At 35.1% G+C, this 22,095-nt stretch overlaps 1 protein-coding gene across 1 annotated transcript in view; it reads left to right on the forward strand.

Annotated features, from left to right (window-relative positions):
* Nucleotides 1–22,095, forward strand: part of KCNH8 (potassium voltage-gated channel subfamily H member 8) — a 304,007-nt gene that overhangs the window by 78,531 nt on the left and 203,381 nt on the right. Inside the window, exon 2 of the mRNA XM_006907271.1 lies at nucleotides 21,407–21,640. Coding sequence (XP_006907333.1) covers nucleotides 21,407–21,640 — 234 coding nt within the window. The remainder of the gene's footprint in view (nucleotides 1–21,406; nucleotides 21,641–22,095) is intronic.

A 22,095-nucleotide genomic window follows, 5' to 3' on the forward strand; every position in this document is an offset into this window, starting at 1 on the left:
TTACTCATCCGGAGGAACAATTGATTCTCTTTGTAAACGCTGCCTATTATTTGACTCTTACTTCTATTGTTTAATAATTGTTCTAAGGTAGAAAAGTTGTTGAGGCAGCCATTGGGTTATATCCGACACACACACATGAAATTGATGACGTTGACCAAAAAAATATGTTTTAATAATCTGTGAATTTCAGTGAATTTTATTTCTACTTTTTATAAAAGTTGGAAAAATAACTTTCTTGATTTCCTTTTATATGATTTATTTTTGCTTGTGATTCTTGGTTATCTCCGTTTTATAGTAGCAAAAGGTAAACATAGAATTCTAATAAAGACTAAACAGGCAGTGGACCATTTCACATTACTTGGAACAGATAGCACAGATACCAGACTGGACGATGAGAAAAGATAGATAAGCTACCATGCCAACTTGAGACATCATAGTTTTAGATGGTTATGATAAAAGATTACAGCAAACATGCATAATATGTCATTAGTTACATGATACCAAAAATTATGCTTTCTTTTGCTTTTAAAAATGTTTTGATTTTGAAATAGATATCTTTTACAATCAGCCAAAAAGTTATCATATCTGAATCTTTATGTAACATAAACATGTATTCACTTGTGTCCATGGACAAAGAGATTGTCTGTACTTGCACTTAGGAAACTTTAAAACTTTGGAAAAATCAAGGACGGTGTGAATATTTATGAGTGTGTACTTGTGTATGTATCTTTTAAAAGGCTGAACTCCTGGTGGGCATGTAATTTGGCACAATGGTTTTAGTCTTTGGAAAGCAATTTTGCAATTTGTGGCAGGGGTTTTAGAAATGTTCTTATCCTTTGCAACAAAAATTTTAACTTCTAGGAATTTGCTTCAGGACAAATGTGAAAGATGTCCGTCATTGGTTAAATAATCTGAACATACAAATGTAAGAAAAAGGTTAACAAACTGTATCCAAACCCTGTACTAGTTTGCAATCAGTAACATAATGTTAAAAATGCATATCTAATATAATAGAAAAACATATTAATTGGAAATAAGAGATCCAAATTTTTAAAAATTTTATCATATTTCAATATAAAATACGTGTTTGTACCTCTGTGATAACACTGATGAAAGTGCGTCACATTTTCCTTTTTATTTACACACGTTCTCTGTTAGATGACACATAATTTGAAGGCAAGGATTATGTCTTATTCAATGCATTTCCCTTATTATGCATAATGCTTAGTATATTGCAGATAATTTATAACTTCTTTTGAATGAATAAGAAAAGTGAAAAAAATGATTTGGTTGTCTTTATGTAACAGGATTATGATATTTTTATACATTTTACATTTTATTTAGTACTTTATTATGTGTATGACCAGAATAGGCAATTTTAAAGTAATACTAAATTTATTTATCAAAAAAGAGAGAGAGCATCTTTTCTCCAAAACTGCTGGTAGCTTAGGTATCCATTGTTGAAACGGTTCTTTGTAATTTGGCTATAGTTTAAATAACCCTGTCTTAATGGGCCAGCCTACGGGAGCAGATCCGTTGCTTGGCTTCCTTTCTACTCCTAGGTATTCTTTTACAGAAAGAAAGTATCCAACAATGCAGTGCTGAATCATTATTGGCTCTAATTTGGGGGATTGAGTCTTGAAGTAATGAGTGTTTGGGGTCTGATTCTGTGAACACCACTCACTCTTGGCTTTCATTTCATCAGAGGATCTCATCTTCATTGGCAAACATTCCTTTTCTCCTAGAAACATCTTCCACAGCGCCCTTGCCAGGTAAATACATCTCGGCCTGAGATATTAAATCAATACATCAAATTAATTGCAATGAGTTGAGACCTAACACAAAAACAGAACACAGGACACCTAGCTCAAGTCAGAGGTTACTATGCTGACTTGCTTTTAAAATCTTTGAATTATCCATTTGAGATGTTTGCTGTGGCATCTTGTAGGAATGGAATCTATTTTTAGCAAGAGAACAGTTGAGAGGAATTAGTACCACAGAGGTTTTCCTTTCTTTTTTAATTTTTTAAAGAAAAATACATGGTCAAACAGAAACCTCCTGCATGATAGGCAAACAAAACACACCTTACAGTTTTACTAACTTCAATCAATAGATCACACATGTCCTAATGTAACTGGAATATGTCATCTCTGTTTGGTTGCCAAGAAGATGATCTGACTCTTGGTTTTATTTTCCTAACCAAAGCTTTTACTCATAACCTGGAGCTGAAAATCTCTCAACAGTTTCAGCAGAGGGATGTTTTATGTAGAAAGATTTGAGCTATGAGAAAACCAAGGAACCCATCTAACAAGAGAGTTGCCATTTGCATGTGTTAGGAAGACCCAGCTCACCATTCTCCTTCTGTATCCAGTTCATCTTATGATTCAATTCTCTAGGCTTGCATAGACCTTAGAAATGATCTACAGTGGTCTATAGGGTGCTTTTGTGAAAATTAGAAAAAGGCACACTTGTCAGGCAGATCGATTAGAAAAAGAGATCTCCTCAGGTGAACTAAATAGTACTCTGAGGTGCAAAGTTGGTCACCAGCCCCCTATTTATTTCCCCTTTAGCTGAGATCCTTTGTGAATCAAATACACAGCTCTGGATGGCAACCCTTGGTAAAGAGTGAGTCTCCACCCACTAGTGTGAGAATTATCTGAAGCATTTGAGAGGTATGGTGTGAAAGGAATGCAACCAAATCTTGATTGGTATGTCAAATGGTTTCAGTATCTACAGGTAGATAAAATAGTTCTTGATAAAATAGTTCTTGACTATTTCAGAGAAGAGTAATCCTGAAAAATAGTTCTTGACTATTTCAGAAAAGAGTAATCCTGCTGATGTTAAATCCAGAAAGTATGAGTAACAGCCTATTTTAACATATTGCCAATATTTGACCCACAGAACGGCAGTTTTATATGGTACCTAAATAGCTCCCCCTGATGAGCAGTGCCTGGCCATTTTTTAATGTTCTGATTACAAACGCTACTTGCCTCTTATCCTTATACCTCTCACCTTGGTATTCTTTCCCCATATGTAAACTGGGCTGGTACGTTAAATGACCGCCATATCTGCCTGGCCCTGTTAACTCCTGATACTGTTGGAAACAGCTTTGATTTGATATTATCATTACTGTCAGCATACCGAGTGGATGCCAATTTCAGGATACCATGGTTAATGAAGAATTTTTTATAAGTGGAAATTTGGTAGCAGACAAGTCAGCAGCATCACTTGTTAAATACATCTAAAAAAAAAGGAAATGACTCGATTAATTGCTGGATAAATATTTTACAAAATACTTATAGTGTTTTTGTAGGTTATAATGCTCTGATACAGTTTAGCTGTTTGTGTGGAATAAATGAGTTTTTGCCTCACAATAAGAACTGTCTGTTCTCTTCTCTTCTCATCCTAAATTCACTCCCTCTCCAATTCATAAATATATTTAGGATGAATTATTCTAGTGTCTTTCGCTGGGGAGGAAGGTGAACGGAAAAACACTGGTACATGCACTGTGTATTTGTGTGTATTGAAGGTGGGCTGCGAAGGCACCAGTATGTATGTAAGAGAGACAGGAAAACGGAGACAGTAGAAAACTGTGAGATTTGTGATTCTTACTTCTCTACTCTCACACTACACTTCACTTCACCTCTGACACCAGATATGTGAGTTTTTCCAAACATCAAGCAACTCTGAGACACCGACTGAGTGTTCTACAGTTTAACATCAGATCCCACAAGTTAAGGTCAGCTCATAAGACTGCTCCCGCCCCCACTTCAGATGCCGAGTGCAAGTCCAGGTTGTCTCTTGAATTTCTGACCAACTGGCTATAAATCGGAGGTTTCCTCAGCCCCTTTCTCGGGTTCGATTAACTTGTTAGAATGGTTCACAGAACTCAGGAAACATTTACTTACTGATTTCTGGTTTATCAAAAAAAAGAATGTAACTTAGAAACAGCCAGATGGAAGAGACTAAAACTAAATGTATATTTCTTATTATTAATCACAGTATCACATAGAGAATTAGGTAAAATTATAATACTCTAACCATTTTATATGTCCATTCCTTAGCATTTAGCAGAAGAAGATACGGTATAAGTTTGAAATGAGGAAATCATAAAATTAATTCAACTGTAAAATTAATTAAACAAGGAGCCATCAGACGGTGGCAGTTCTAATATCTAATGGCCTACAAAAGCAAACAAAAACCTGAGCCTATAAATGCCTCAAGGTTAAGAAATTGAAACCTAAGTATAACCAATTACAAGCAGCTAACTAGACTTTCAGGTATAGCCAATCAAATATATATACATTTTTTTGCTTCCACACCTTCTCCATGTAAGCCTTTCCCCTAGCTCCTTTTGTCTGAGCCCCTACTGATCACTTCTGGTTTGGCATTGCCTGATTGAAACTGAGTTTGCTCAAATAAACTCTTAAAATTTTTAATATGCCTTGGTTTATCTTTTAACACACCCAAATTTCAGCCTTAGAATGTCACAGTCTCCATTAATAGATGTTCATAAAGAACATGACAGAATGGAGATATCTAAGATAAGAAAAAAAAAAGATAAAGGAGTAAATTTTAAATATAGAAATTATTCATACCTTTTTGTAATACAATAGGTCTCAATATCCTAAGTGTTATACATATATTATGCTAAAAATATTCTAATGCAAGTGTTTAAAAAATCAGTTTTAAAACCCAGTTGAACTTGACTTTATTATTCTACTTTGACTTATTGTAATTCCTTTGGAAGTCACTTTATTTATATTTCAATATTTTATCTGTGCTATAGAATAGTATAAGATTACAGGGCATAAATGTGTTTTTCATGGTCAAGTTAAACAATACATGCAAATGAAGCAAAGAGCAGTATATGCTTTTGTCACTTGCTTTGTTTCTAAAATTATTATTTGTAAATTGCCTGGGAATAATCATTTGATGGGAGGTCACAGGAAGCATCTGTAGATTTTTTTTTTTATTAGAGTACCAGTTTATTGTAAAAGGATATAACTCAGAACAGTTGAATGGAAGAGGTGCATAGGGCAAGGTATGTTGGCAAGGGCGAGGAGCTTCCATGCCCTCTCCATACACACCACTCCTCCAGGACCTCCACGCATTCACCATTCTGGCATCTGTAGATTCTGACAACAATAATAAAAGCATCTGGAAGAGTCTTCAGATATTACTCAGTCAGGCCATCATTCTCAGAGATGCCTATAGCCTTTGTGGGAATTACCAGTAAGGAAGAAATGATGACAAGTAGCTTCAGAGACAAGCTCTGGAACTGGGAGAAGGTTTCATCTCAGGAAAATGAAATGTCATCGGGCTTTCCCCTTGCCAACTGTTGTAGTAGCATCTTCCATCTGGAAGAGCAGAAAAGCACAGGCTTTCTCCAGAGGAGCCCAGGGAAAAGCTGGAAATAAAAGGAACCCAGACTCTTCTCTCCTAGAGGCTCTTGATGGCCCAAAGAAAATCACATGCTACCTCTGAAGTTCCCACTTTTCTACTTGCTCAAAATGAAAGGAAGAGACTAGAGCACCCTAGTCCTGAGAGGACCCCAGCAGTGAATGCCTGCCAGCCTATCTATTAGCAGGAGCTCACCAGTCAGGTCCCAGATTGTTTGTGCTTAGAAAAACAGTCAGATGTCAAGCATCACCAACTTGCCAAAATGAAGCCACTGCCTTCCATGGAGTTTCTGGGTCCTCCTCCTACAAAGCCACTGAAGTCCCCAGCTGTGAACCTCTAGGCCTTCCAGAGGCAAACAGGTGTTCCCAAGACCTACAAGGAAGCAGCTGTGGAAGAGGATTACCTGCCTCCAGAGAATGCTGAATTTGAAGAGCCGCATAATTATGAGGCAACAATTTCATATCTGAGACATCCGGGCAACTCCATTAACCTGTGCACTGTAAAAAAAATTTGCTGATTGTAAGTCTGCTAAGCCAATTAATATTGTAACACTGTGTGGAATAAAAATGTGTCAAAAATGGTAAAAACAACAACAACAACAATAAAAGCATCTGGAAGAGTCTTCAGATATTACTCAGTCGGACCATTGTTCTCAGAGATGCCGGTAGCCTTTGTGGAAATTAGATAAAGGAACCTGTTCTCCAGTGGGCATGGCCCAATACCAAGGCTATGGCTTGGTAAGCTGTGTACAGGCTGGATTTCAGTCCCCACACAGCCCTCAGCTGAGCACATCTGTTGTGGACATGACCTGCTCAATTGTATGTGACAATCCTGGTTGTTCAGTCTAAAAACTATGATGGCTTATAAAACCCTGCCTTTGACATTAGCACAAGGACCACACCAAGGCAACCATATTCAGCAAATGCATTGGACAGCAGTGCATTCCTTGAGTTCAGTGATTTCCATGAATCTGTACAGAAGACAGTATTAGTAAATAATTAAGGTAATATAAATACAGGCAATGAAGATCCTGTACTTTATAGACAGAGCTTGGAGCATATGTAAATAGCAAGACTGAGAAATTTGTGCAATTAACATATCAGCTCTGATAGATCAAAGTGCATGGATCATTGTGGGGCCCAGAACAGAATCAAGGGATAATGTTGTTCTGGGGGGTGTGTGTGTGTGTGTGTGTGTGTGTTTATGAAACTTTTGTTTCAAAATAATTTAAATTCAGTATCTATTGCTTAGAAAAAATGTGATTTTTTTTCATTTTGAGACTATTGGATTAAGGATACATATATACATATTTCTAATAATTTATAATTTATATATATCCTATAAATTTTATGGTGAGAAATGTAGCAGTTGGATTTGGAATACTTTATTTTTATCTTTATAAATAGAGATCTCCAGAATTCAGGGCTTGGATAGAAGAAACCCTTCTAAATCATAGCAAGATTATTTCTTAGATTTTTTTTTTCAAATGAATTAAGAAGTCATTTAGGTCAAATTTCTGCTGCTCACTGTAGTTCCCTTTCTATTGCATCTATGTCAACCATCCCTCTTAGTTTGAGCACTCTTGGTAACAGGAAGCTTACTATATTTAAGGTAGCTTGTGACCTTTTGGGCAGCCTTAGCTGATACAATTATATTCATGCTGAAATAAAATCTTTTTCCTTGTGATGTCCATCCTTAGGCTTTGCTTCTGCTTCCTGGACAAACCTATAGCAAGATCACTCTCTCTTCTATGTGGCAATGCTGCAAATATATGAAATGGTATAATTTTCCTGTCCCTAGACTGAGAAAATAGTAGACTAGACATTCATAAAACTGAGAAAGGAAAAAAACAGGAAGTGGATATTATTCCAAGTCTTTGTTTTTGTAGACACTAGCACCCCTTTCTGAGAATTTCTTATTTGTATAGAATAATAGGTCTCTATTTGTGATTTAATAACCACATGCTGAGCAAACACATCTTACTTTCCAATAGTGGATGCATAACAATGCCAGAAGAACCTTTACAAGGGCAAAAGAACCAATTGCCTAACCTCTCTGTCTCTAAAATTGTAGCTTAACAGAAAACAGAGCAAAACAACAACAACAACAACAACAACAAAAACCATTGTTTAGGATGATGCTACTTCATAGCATACACTTATATCGTGAAATACACGTCTTAGGTTTTTTTCCTCCATTGACTTTTATTGGAAATTGTAGAATTTGGTACCCATCTCAAAGTCATTTTGTATCAATAAGTGTCTAGTGGTAGATGGGAGGAATGTATCTCATAGTCTTTTTTTTTTTTTTTTTTTTTACTACAGAAGGTATATCCAAGATGTTAACTTTAAGTTTTTGCTAACACCAAAATCTTTTAAGGAGCAGACCTAGAAAGTTTCCAGGAAACATAAAATTCCCAGAACAAAGAATTAACTAGGTAACTTTTTGTGTATTGATCATTATCTCATCAAATTATGGTTATAAAAACAGGAACAAATGTAGAAATATTCATGATATTGTAAATTTCAGTTAGGCATGCTTTCAACTTTAAATACCAGAAAACTCAAATATCAGTGGTTTAAACAAATGGGATTTTTTATTCACCTAATAAAAAGTCTTGATATAAGCCTTTGCTAGCATTGGTTCTGCTATTTCAAGATGTCAAAAAATTCCAGGCTTTTTCCATCCTTTCGTTCTGCTGTATCGTTGCCTCAAAGTCACAAAATGACTGCCACAGCTCTAGACACCACAATTAATTCCAAGGCAGGAATGAGGGAGGAGAGAAGGTAGATAGGCAAAATGGTCTTCTTACATATTTCTTTTAATAGAAATGAAAATGTTTTACTGGATACTTTCAAAGTGACTTCTCTAAATGTCTCATTGGTGCTCACTTTGACAGCACATATATTAAATGTCTCATTGGACAGAACTGATTAATCCAGCCACATAATGAGGAGTGAAAAAAAATCAGTTTCCCAATTATATGATTACCTATATTTTAAAATATGAATAAGAAAAAAGTTTTAGAAACTAGTTTAAAGTTACTTCAACCAGTAGCTGAGAAAGGTAAAATGATGGGCGATTTATTTATTTTGTCTCTGGTTTTCTAATGTTTTATAATGTGGTTATATTAATTTGATAATGAAAGCATGCATTTTTTAATAAATATGAATTTATTCAAACTCAAAGTAATTAGACTCTTGCCTGAAAGACTCAATTTATCTAGCATCTCATTCTACTTCTCATTCCACATATCTGTACTTGAAGAAAGCAGGGAAAGGGGCTGGGAAGCCATATTGATATCTTCCTGGTCATTCTTTTAAGTAGAGTATATACTATGTCACAGTCAACATCTTCTCCAGTGTCTCCTGACTCGAAACATGATTGTATTGATTTATTCAAAAATCTAAAGTACAAATCATATTTAAAAAATAAAATATACTTAGCATTGAACTGGAAATGTTGTGGTTACTTTTGTCTGGTTTTATGATCTCCTTGATTCTCAAGCTTCTTTACTGGCCACTCTTTCTCAAACTCATTTGATACCATCTCCTGATTTTTTTTAACTTCTAAATGTTGAAATCTCTTGGACTCATACTCGGTCCTTGCCATTGCTCTGTTTATACTCACTCTTTAAATAATCTAATTCCTGCTAAGTCCACATTTATATCTTCAGCATAAATATTGCCTCTAAATATCAGACTCATTTATTCAACTGCCTATTTGACATCTCCTTTTGAATGTCTGGTAGGCTTTTTAAACTTAGTATATCTAAGATCAAACTCTTGAAACCCCTCAAACCTGCAGGGTTTTTTTCTTTCTATCTAATAAAATGCATCTCTTGTTTCTAACACAAAAGCATTGACATTATCCTTTGATTCCTTTTTTCTCTCTCACTGCAATGGAATCCATCAGCAAACCCGTTCAGTTGCTCCTTCTAAAGAAGGCTCAGATCTGACCACTTCTTACCACATCCATTGCTACCATCTTGGTCCAAGTCACTTCTTCTTTTTCAATGGACTATGATACTAGCCTCTAAATGGACTTCCCAGTCTGGCCCTTGCTCTCCTATAATCTATTCTAAACAAAATAGCCAGGGTAATTATAGAAGTCACAATAATTATCTCTTCACTTGAACCTCCCCCCCCACCCTCCCAACTCGGGGCTATCCTATTACACTCTGAGAAAAATCTAGAGCCCTTACCAAGGTTTCGGTCCTTGAATGATTTGGAAGGCTCCCCATACTACCTCTGAGATCTCATCTCCACTGAGGTTCCCCATGATCACTATGTTTCAGCCTGTGTACATGCTATTCCGCAAACATACTCAGCATGCTCCCACCTCAGTGCCTTTGAACTTGTCTTTTCCTCTGCCCGGAAGTACTACCTTTATATACCTACATGGATTGCCTTTCATTTCCCTTTGGTCTCTCCTCAAATGTTACTTTATTGGAGAAGATTATCTGATTATGATCATTTAAATTATACTAATTAAAAAATTTCCAATCATCGTTTCTAATTTTCCCATTTTGTTTGCTTTCATAGCATTTGTCATCATTTGACTTAGTTTCCTTTTTTTCCTCCTTTCTTCTTCAGTACTTAGCACAATGCCTGGCACATAATATATGTAATCAGTAAATATTTGTTGAATGAGTGATGAATGCGTTGGTACAATTAGTATACAATACAGTTTCCTGAATCGAAAACCTTTGTATAGTTTTTAACTGATCTGAGTGTAGAGTCCCATAGAGGGAAATTTTGAAATTATGGAAGTAATATAGTTTCGATTTACTGAGCAAGGTCTTTATATGCCAAGCATTAGGTTAGATATTTTATGTGAAGAAATAATCATCCCTTGTTTTATGAGAAGACACTAAAGTTTAGAAAATTAGACAGCTTCCCCTCTTCTCAAAGGTAAAAATGGCAGAATCTGACAGTGATCTCAAGTATTTACTACAATTTTCCATGCAAACCCTTTCCTAAAACCACAGAAGAATTTTAGAGTTTGAGACAATTCCATGGTGTTTTAAGACTTTTATTCTACTGGATTCTAATATTCAAGGTCTTTTTCCTTTTGTTCTTTTCCTTCTTTCCTTCCTTCCTTCCTTCCTTCCTTCCTTCCTTCCTTCCTTCCTTCCTTCCTTCTTTCCTTCTTTCCTTCCTTCCATCTTTCCTTCCTTTTATTTATAAGGTTAAAATTGTATACAGTGTTTTTACTTCATTCATTATAGTCAAGTTCTAGTCACTATTTCCATTTACCTCTGTATCCATACTTCGTTGACTCACCATGTGTCTGAGTTGGAAAAGCTCTCGGAGACCATATAATCAACTCCTTCACTCTACACATAAGACAGGTAAGGTCCAGAGGGGATGGTGATTTGGGCACGATCACACAGCTTCCAATTTCAAAATATCTAGTTTGTTTGTCCAAAGTATAAAATGTCTACTAGATATGTTATATTTCATATTTATACCTCTCATGATTTAGGTCTAAAAGGTGCTCAGCTTAAAATCTAATCATCAGTAGAAAAGAATTTTTCATGAAAAGACAGTTTTTAAAAAAATTTTACAGATTAGGTGGCTGCATAGTGTCCTGTTAGCATAACTCAAGTGTACCGATATCATTCACTTCGGAAAAAATGTGTGATATAGTTAATTATAAAAAAATGCACACCCATATAATATGCTTCATGATGGGAGATACAACAATGAATCATTTCTTTATGGATCTTACAGTTTAATGTGTGTTTATAGTTTTATGTATAGTGGGCTTGCATATGAGTGGCTAACAAATCATAAATAAATAAATGTGTGGAAATATCATTAAAAATTGTGATACTCGGTCTTAAGGGGTAAAAATACAGGCTATAATGGCAAAATAATGAGGGTTACCTATTTAGATAAAATGATCAAGGAAAGACTCTCTGAAAAGTGGACATTTACTCTGAAACCTGAAAAGTAAAACGCAAGGAGAAGGAACTTCCTGAGCAAAAGCCTTGAGGTTGGAAAGAGCTGGGAAGAACATTTTTAAATGTCAGATACTAGGTAAGGAGTAAGTGAAATCTTAAGCAGGGTATTAAAGGACATAGTAGAGGGTGTTTAAGTTTCATTCCACTTGCAACGGAAAGCCTTTGAAGAATTTAAAACAGGAGAGTGACAGATATATTTTTTTTTTTTTGCAAAGATTAGGTAATAAGACCAAGAGCAGGTGTTAAATCCATGTGGGGGATAGGTTAGCACTCTTCACAGTCACAGCACTGATATCACTGATTCATGGAAGAGTGAGGTCTCCATCACTAGGCTGCTTATATAGCCACAATATGGAATGTCATTGAGGGGTATTAAAGGAGCATAGATTGAGAATTAGGTTAAACATTGACCTTTATAATCCTCCCTAAACTTTGATCTTCTATAATTCTATGAAATGAGCTAATTATTGAAAGATTCTTTAAAAATTATAGAAAATCATAAAATCAAAGGGGTTACTATTTAGAATGGAATCCTCCCAAACCTTAGAAATTGAGTGTATAATCATCTGCAAAGGAGACACCCCTTCCCAAGTTAAGGCTGAGATGTATAATCTGAACCTCCTTCCATCAGAGCTGAAGGTCTCGTTTTTTTTGTGTAATATGTATCACTTAGTGACTTTGTCTAAAATAGAGTTCCTGGGCTCTCATACTTTGGAGATTTGAATTTAATAGTCTGGAGGTGACACCTGAGAAAGTGCAATCTTAATAAACAACCTAGGTGATTCTGATGAATGTGGTAGACCAAGGCTGCACTTTGAAAAACATTGGACTTGGTGACAAAGAACTCCTATTCAGATCCTAGCTCTCCTTCGCCTCCAGCTGTCATCCACTGACATCAGGAATATTGTAGCTTGAAGGATATTTTAACTTATTGTGTAACAGTGTTAGGTTATTCAACATTTCTGATTCAAAGTCCCTTCTTCTATAATGATACTTACCATAAGATGCTGCTGTGAGGACCAAAACTTTAAAATGCAAAATGCTGACCTGAGTGCCTGGCATATCACAGTGGCTTCATAAACAGCAACTATTATTTGCTTTATTTCTGCCTCTTTAATTTTATTGGCTGCCTCCTTCCTACTCATTTCAGTTTCCTAATGCAGAGTCAGCATTTGCCTGTGTTGGTTTGTTTCTCAATTATTATCGTCTTCCTCTTGCCTCCACCTTTCCCACAAATTCCCAGAGACCTGCCTTTTGCAGCTATCATCTTAATTAGAGTTTTGCACTCTCTCTGCATTATTATAAAGACACCAGAATAAAAACACTAACATTACAACCTCGGAATATCTATAACTACCAAATTAGTTTACTCTGGTGTTTCCTGCTACTTAACTTACAATTATCTCTTGTAAAAACACTCATCTTTCCTGTTTAATCTAACATGAATCTTGCGAAGCAGAGGAGACTATGCAGTGGACAGATGAAGTTCTGGAAAAGCCTACAAAATTATAAAAAACATTTGAATTGCATTAGCTTCCTCAGAATATAAACAAAGCTTGAACAGACAGAGAAAGGTCAGTCCACCCTGGGCACTAGGAGCACTAATTTGTATATGTTGCTTTCGAAATTTCAAATTTAGAAGGGGGGGTCTAAGTGTAAAAAATATGTATTATAAATTATATATATGTAAAAAATATACATATAATATGTATTTTATATATATATATAATGATTAAAATATGGCCAAATTAATCTCCTTTTTTTTTTTCAAATTTTTATGTATGTCCGAAGTAAACAGCCTGTTCCAGTCTGTTTGAAATTAAAAGGAAATACTCATTGAATTAAACATAATTGCAAGCAACCTCTAGGTTGTGCTGGAGGAGAACCAGGGGACACATTAAATTAAATATTTGGAGAATCTGGGTATTCATAGAGTATGGCTTGTTTCATCTGCTAGGTTACATTTAATCTTCCTTTCAGTAGAACAAATGAGATGTCAAAATAAATAACTGTTTTTCAGAACAAAAAATATTGTCATGCAATCTTACTTTGTCTTTAAATAAACTCCTAAGAAAAGTTTTGCAAAGGTATAAAATTTAAACTGCAATTAGCCACATATTTAGTAATTTACTTTCATTTAAGAGAATAAAATTCTGCTAAATGAGAATTGTGCCAGAAAACCCAGGCCCTGTGACTGCCAAGGCAAAAAACTTCCCTGTCATTTGCTACCTAATTCTCTCTCTATTGTACCCTGACTCTGGGCTAGAGGAAGTGGAATCTTTATATCATCCAGTCCTGTACATTGAAGAGGTGTTAAGTATAGCAAACCTGAGCTTTCTCCTTCCCTGCTCTCTGCAAAGCAGAAAGAAAGCTTGACTTCCCCAGGAAGTTCAAACTATGGTTCATATTTGGTTTGAAGGAGGAGGGGTAAGGAGAGACAGGAATCTTAAATATGAAGATGCAGAAATAATTGATACACAAATGCAGAGATATTTACATCACACCTCTTTCTTTTCTCTAAGCACCTTTAGGAACAGATTAGCCTAACTTCACTAGGGTAATAGCTAAAATGCAACATCTTGGATTAGAAAATTGCAAAGCAGCCCTTTAATAACCCCAAAGAGTCCTTAATGATTCCAAAATGCTTAATTCGTATGCACACAGTAGTTTTCTTTACTCAGTAGAATTGCCTCATAATTTCTTCATTTTATATTTTTGAGAAAAGGCTTTGTTTAGCATTATTTAGCTTTCTGTTTTTGCTTAATCAGTTTTTTAATAGAAAATAAAAATTTCTATTTTTGCTTATCAAGACTTTACTAAAAGTAGCATATCATTATGAAAACTATAGGTATGAGATAGGCTATTTAGGGAGGTTCTGATTTTATTTTTATAGCAAAGGTGCAGGTTATAAATGATCCCTGCTAAACAATATATTCAGCATTAAAAAATGAAAACCACATTGCCCTCATTTGATGTACCTTAATAAAAACTAATAGGTTACAAGTTTATTTCACTCACTTGCTTAACAAATATTTGTTGAGCACCTACTATGTGCCATGCACTGTTCTAGAGGTTGTGACTACATTAATGAACAAAACAAAGCAAACCCCTGTACCCTCACATGTACCTCTCAATGGAAGAGGAAGGGTAATAATATTAATTTTTAAAAATTAAGCAGATGATATGAAAGGTAATTTTGTCTAAAAGATTAATTCTGTAGAATAAGAACCAGAGAACTCGGGGCACATTTTAATATTATTTCAAATGTGTCTGTAGAGAATTAATTGTGGATTAAGAAAACAAACATTTTATTATTGCCTTTGAGATTTTCTGAAGCTTCTCCCTCAATCATTTTACTTTTGATGAGTACTGTCACCCTGTCATAATTGCAAATCATCTTTTATCAAAATTAAACTCATTTACTGAACTCTAAGAGAATACACATGAAAATAATTAGTCCAACTCAACACTGAAGCTCGTGCAGTTTTGCAAATTCCAAAAAAGCAGAATTTGCAAAACTTATTTATAATTTTGTTAATATTAAACTATTATGTTAAATTATGACAAATAGTGTACTAAATTTGCTTAAAATGTGTCTTAATGATTTTTTTATCTTTCTTTATTGGAAATTTAAAATTTCGTTTATCTAGTTTTTTCTTACTTCATCAACATTATTATTTGTTTTTAACCAAGTTATTTTTATTTAGCCATCCAAGTAAATGGCTAAATAAACTTTAAGAAGATATTTTTAAGTAGGTGTTACATGCATATGGTACAATATTAAAAAGTTAAAAAGGATATAAAATGAAAATAAGTCTCCATTTTTTTTCTTATCCCCAGCTACCCAGGTATCCTCCCTCAGTCATTTACTGTTGCTAGTTTCTTGTAGATCTTTCCAGTGATATTCTAAAGGAACTTCTTAAACTTTACATGCATATGAATCTTGTTAAAATGCAGATTCTGGTTTAGAGGGTTTGGGGTGAGGCTTAAGATTTCACATTTCTATGTTTCCAGCTGAGGCTGATGTCGCTGGCCTAGGACCTACTCCTGGTGGCAAAGCGATGAAGCACATTTATTTATGTTTGCACATTTATTTGTTTATAGGACTGAAGAGAGCAAGATACTCTCATACAGACATATAACTTATAGCTTTTTTACTACAACTTCAGCACTGGAGTTCCAGCTTTGAGCTTTGCTCTGTTACAAAGATTTTTTTTTTCTAATCTTTATCTGTCAGGAGTGATAATTTATACAGTATTTAAAAATCAAATCATAAACGAATGATGAAAGCTAGCAATATGACCATTTGGAGCATGCTACTAGGTGATGCTTAAATCACAGAACTATGAGAATCTCTGTAAATTTTTCACCTTTTTTTTTTTTTTTAAAGGTTAGAAAGCCCTCAAATCCAAACCACCTCCTAAATTTTGGCAGAGGGCACACTGAGAACTTTAGCTTGCAACCAGTACCATTAATCTAATAAAGATACTTCATAATTGGAAATGATACAATTAAGCTCCCTGAAATCAATATAAAGTGCAAAGATTATTTAAATATTTTAGTCATAGACACTCATATTCTATTCGCCTGAATAAAGTAGTCTCAAAAGATGACTATGATCAATATCACGAGGAATATAGATGTTGTCTTTGTTGAACCTGTATGTAAATTAATTCAGAAAGCATGGGGGCGACTCATAAAAGATGAAACATTCATGTTTGTTTCTTGCCTTCTGCAGAAAAATGAAGGCTAAGGACTCAAATGTGCCCATCTACGCTGTATGTAGAGTATGTTTCTATTAGTACTTTCTAACACAAGATTTGGTTTTAAAAGACAACCAGTATTAGAGGCACTTTTCAGAAAGATTTGGACCATCAAAGTCTCAATTTCTGTGTTATTGACAGAGAGCAAAGGGGAGTGCAGGTTTCTCTTTGATACCAAGTTAGTGTCTATCAATGACTTCTTTGATTTAAATGGCTCCAGGGCTCTGGGTGCTGAGATGGTCTTGAAGTACGTGGGCTGTAGAGGCAGGTTGCAGGGAGAAGGTGATTTGGATCTGTCTCATCCTCTTGAGCATGCACTGTTCTGTCTCCAGTTGTGATGCACAAACCTCGGTTATGCAGAGGTGTACTAAATGTTATGCAGTGTCATAGAAAACAAATGGTGCGTCTTCCTGAAGTTTCAATCGAATTAAAAATTTGACAGGTCTATGTTAAAACAGAATAAAAAACAGTAAAACAAACATGACTATACCACACAGTAGAATGCAAAAGCCTGATAGGTTTTTAAGTTAAACGTGAGATTTCAAAACAATATCAAGTTTACATTTATGCCTCCAGGACCCTTGGGAAACACGTTTACTGGCTTCGGCCAGTAGAAAGTTGTTTCAGTGGGAATATTTTAGAAGTACTGTGATGTATATCGAAAGGGCATGAGGAGATTGGAAACTAGATCATTTGAATGGCAACTACATTTCTTTGCTTCCTGCAAGCCTCTGGAGTGAGTCTGTGCAAAATATTTTAGAACCAAGAAAGTTGCTTTCATTTTTCAAGATAACTGACTTGCTGCGGGAAATGAGGAAGTGACATAGAGGTTGCTGAGAGACCCAGACTGGTTTAGGAGATGTTATCAGTAAAGTTTTAATAAAGGATCTCTTTAGAGAAAAATCTGTGGCTTTGGGCTCTTTGTAGGCTTAAAGAGGTAAAAATATTTCTCTAGAATTAACTCATTTCTACCACAAGTAGAGAACGAGTTACTTCTTTACAGTATGCATGATATACAGTAAACATAGTCTGTCACATAGACCTGGTTTTAATTCCTAGCTTTAGACCTTGGACAGGAAACTAAAGTTCTCCAGGTCTCAGTGTTCTCATCTGAAAATTGGAGGACAGCTACAAGGATAAAAGGAGTTAGCAGTAGATGGATGGATGTCTCTCTTGTTTTCCTCTCTTCTATGCCTGTGCTATTCCCATTCCCTTTGTGACAGGGAAGTTAACGATAAATCGAAATTCTTTATTTGAATGGGAAAGTGGTACTCTGTATGAGGAAGCCAGACCAAGTGACCTTGGTCTTTATCAACTATGAGATTCCCTCTGATAATTCATAAAAGCTTTTTGCTAAGGAAACATTTAGAGAAACAAACTGCCTAAAATGTAAACATACTTAGATCCTACTGTTTACTGGCATTTCAAAATTGAATTTATACAAAAGGATGGCGTAGAAACAAGCAGAGTATAGCTGTGTGGCATTTAGATGTATATTACATATGCATAATTAATTCCTGAAAAAGTTAAATACTCTTAGCATATGGATGGATGGTGATACACTCATGAGTTCATAATCATTATGGCAGTGGCTTCGTTTTACATAATTCTAAAGTAAATGTCACATTTCTTCTTTGGAGATTCCAAGACTGGGAGTCAGAAAAGCATTATGTTTGCAAGTCAATAGCTGGGTCAAAGGAGCTGCTCTTTCCCAAACAGGACTATTCACGTAGCTGGTACACTAAGCTTTATGAGGCGATGACTGCCACTAAATTCTCTTTGGAATTGAAATGCAATTACATATTGAGGACAAGTGCTAAATATAAACAGAAAAGGCCAAATACATGACTGTTTTTTTTTGTTTTTTTTTTTTTTTGCTTTGTTTTTGCAGTGTGTTTGAAGGAAGAATTAACTACCCCAAACAGACTATAATCCTTAATTGAAACACACAGATTAGGCAATTTGGTGAATCCTTTAGAAGCTTTTTTCAGAAGTTTATTGTAGCTCTGAAGGACTGGTCTTTTCTTATGTTTATAAACAATGATAAAGATCCTAAGAAAATTAATTAAAAGAAGCAAGTCATTAAGAAATATGCAGAGTGAAATAGCATATTATACACCATAATAATTAGAAACAAATAGGCAATGTTACATGAGGATTCATGTATGTAAGTGGTAAAAATTATATAAATAGGAATGATTATTACAAAATTCAAGTTATGGCTTCTTCTTTGGGGAAGGAGACAAATATAGTCTGGTGCACACAGGGGTTTTCACTGAATGAATGATTCATGGGTATTTATTATTGTTTTTAAATATTGTTATAAATTTTTTTAGATGTTATATTTCCTAATTTTTAAAAATGACAAAGGCAAAATAAAAGATAAAGCACAAAGTTGGTAAAAATAAAAGATAAAGCAAAAAGTTGGTAAAAATAAAACAATGTAATATATTAATAAAAGAAAATACATTAATATGAAGTTGATGGATGTATCTTCGTACTATACTTTTAAAAAATTTAAATACATGCCATGTACAAGCCACAGCTAAAGTGTAAGTTCCTAAAAGGGTTGAAGTAAGTAGATATGTGAGTAAAGGTATATCATAAATACTAACAAAACATAATTATTGTACCTATTTTAATAATAAGAAAACTGGACTTTGGGACAAAATGTAATGTTGTTTATTCTCTCTCCAGTTCTTGTTTTGCCACTCATCCTCTGAGCCTACTCCATCTAGGCATCTGCTCCAACCTTCCAGGACTTTTGATAAATCATCTCCACCTATTTTTGTCTTTTCCTACCTAACCATTTCCAAAGCTTAGCATTTTGAATCTCTCAACTCTGGTAGTATTTATTATTTGTGTACCGTTAATTTGGTACTTATTATATGCTGTGTTTTAGTGTTATTAATATTCATGCATTTTTTAATTAAATTATAATCTTCTAGAGATAGAAGGTATACCTTATTTATCTTTTAACACCTCCTGTCACCTCCCCCTAGGACCTGCCATATGGTAGAACCATGTCACCTGGCATATAGTAGAAAGTCAATAAACATGTCAGCAGTCGACTGAAAAATGGCTTCTGAAAGCGCATTAAAAGCTCTTTCAGGATGTTTAAGTATTTTGCCAATGCTATCCATTTACATTTTCTAAGCAATCTTTCAGCCAAAGTTTCAGAATGGACAGAGAAAGAGTCACTGTGGTTAGAGAGTGACTGACCCAAAGCTGTTTGGAGTCGCATCCGAGCCCGTAGCCCTGGTAGGAGGGCGTCCCCCTCTGGACGTCGTTGGGAACTCCCACATGTTCGTGACTGCATCTTAAAATCTTTTTGCCTCTGCAGCTGGAACGAAGTCCAACATAGAGTAAACAGTCCATAAATGCTTCTGCGAATGTGAGAGAATTAAATATCAGTCTATGATTATTTAATTCACCCTCATGGCTTCTAAACAACCTACCACTGAAGCTGAAGGCTTCCCAATGTGAGTCTTCAGTTCTGGTTTCTCCCTTTAGAGCAAGGGTGACTAGCCGGATAGAAGAGCCAGCCTGACCCAGGCAGGATGCAGGTGTTAACACTAGAATTTGCACTCTGGATTTAAGGGCCAAGATGAGCAAAGATGGGGAGAGTGGACTGTGTTCTGCCACCGACAGTGGACTAGGGAAACAAAAAACAAATGTTTAAAAGGAAACAGGGAAGCCCATGGGATTGATCTCCAGTGCTTGTCCTGCTGGCCATTGAGAAGTAGTTGGAATTCCTCCTTTCTCTTGACATACAAGATAAGCTGTCTGCTGCAAACCTCTTTAAACATACTGTTTTTTTAATAGGCAACATATAAAGCATATGGTATAAAATCCAAAGGGTCCGGTAAGGTACCATGGTAAAAAATAAGTGTTCCTACTACCTTTGCCCAAAGTTGTTCTCTCTAAAGACATCTACAGTTTCCAGTTATTCTACTTAATTTTAGGTATACATAAACATTTCATATTTTGGGTACACATACACATGTTTATATGTATTTATGTATCTTCAGACAAATGATTCATATAATAATATACTATATTGAATCTTGATTTTTTTCATTTAAGAACTTATGCTGTAATTCTTTTCATCTTTATTTTTAATATTTTTAAAATCTCTGTAATGAATAAATGATTTAAAAACAGTCTCTAATTCATTCTGTACCTGAAAGTCACCCACCAAGTTTTATAAATGCTTTATCTTAAACCTCATCTCCATCATGCATCTTTTTGCCTGTAGAAATCATATTCATTCTTCAAAGTTAATCTCAAAAAATTTGCCCTGCAGTAAACTTTCCTGAATATTGCCTCTCAAACCCTCCTCTAGTGGTTCTCTCTAAGCACTTAACAATAGTCTACCATTTTTTGATTGTCCTCTGATTCTCCTTTGTTAATATAATCTCCATGAAGGTATAAATAATACTCAATAATGATTTTATTGAGTACTTATATGTACCAGACATTTTGCTAAGTATGTTATATTTACTACCTTTTAATCCCTGCAACACACCTATAAAGTTAGTGACATCATATTTTTATAGCATACTTGTCAGTACCCTTACAATATCACCTTGACTCACTCTCGAGATCATGAGCAGACCATTTCCTTATACACCAAATGGTTTCTGGCATCTTGCTGCCGCAGCGACCTCTCAAAAGTGTGCTTAGCCCAAGTGGGTAAGTCAGAAGTGCCAACATATTGATACACCGGAAATGACCCTTAACAAATGAGGTATAGTTGTTGATGGATGAATGCTCCAGCTTTCTCTCCCTTTGGTGGGAAAATTTTGAGTTGCAGTCTACACAGTCACCAATAGGGTCTCTGTGTGATTGAGCCTCAGTTGCCTATCATAGTAAACTCCTCTTTATCTCACCCTTTGCTCACTTTTTGGAATCACCTGCCAAATAAACTACTTCTACTCAAATCCTTGTCTCAAGGTCTGCTTTTGGGGCAGTAAAAGCTAAGGAAACAGGTTTAGAGTGTATAAGAACCTCAGATCAGGCCATGAGTACTGTATTCCCCACATAATATGTTTCATAATGTAAGCTAAAGTCAGAGCTTTATACGTACTTCTGCCGGTCAACAACATTGTATATTTTGGCATGTCTCTTTTCTACCTCAGTACATCAGGACATGCATTTTAAGCACTGTTAGCTAAACATGTGCTCCTAATTTGTTACTGAAACTGATTTAAAGAAAAAAGTTTCTCATGCTTCTTTACTTGCTGAGTGTCTTCTCACTGTTGTTTTACAGATAGCAACTTCATCCTTGCAAATGCCCAGGTGGCTAAGGGTTTCCCCATAGTCTACTGTTCTGATGGCTTTTGTGAGCTTGCTGGATTTGCCCGAACTGAAGTCATGCAGAAGAGTTGCAGCTGCAAATTCTTATTTGGGGTTGAAACCAACGAGCAACTGATGCTTCAAATAGACAAGTCGCTGGAGGAAAAGACAGAATTCAAAGGAGAAATTATGTTCTACAAGAAGAATGGTGAGTTGGCTTTCTTTGATTGGTGCTCATTGGACAGTGGTGAAAGGTCACCTTCTTTCAACCTAGTAATTGCTCCATAATTCCCATAAAGGCTTAATGGTATTTCTCATAAATAGTCTTTTGTTGAAGTTCCACAAATGATTTGGATGATGGCCTTCTTTTAACCAATAGCAGCATAAATTGCCTAAACATTTAGCATTAGAATTATAATTTTGATGTCAATATATTAATTAAGTTAACATATGTTAAAATAAAGTACATTACTATTATATATGGTCATTTGACAAGGACAACACCAGAGAGAAATGCACAGCAACAACATACAAGGAGCCTGAGTATTGTTATGAATTCACCTTTTATACTCCAGACAAAGATATATACATTTCTTTTTTTTTTTTTTTTTGAATCATTGTATTTTGGATCTTTTTTTGACAACATTTAAATTTTACTATAAT

The sequence above is a fragment of the Pteropus alecto genome, unplaced genomic scaffold (genome assembly GCF_000325575.1).
Source record: "Pteropus alecto unplaced genomic scaffold, ASM32557v1 scaffold92, whole genome shotgun sequence".
In the NCBI taxonomy this organism is placed as follows: domain Eukaryota; kingdom Metazoa; phylum Chordata; class Mammalia; order Chiroptera; family Pteropodidae; genus Pteropus; species Pteropus alecto.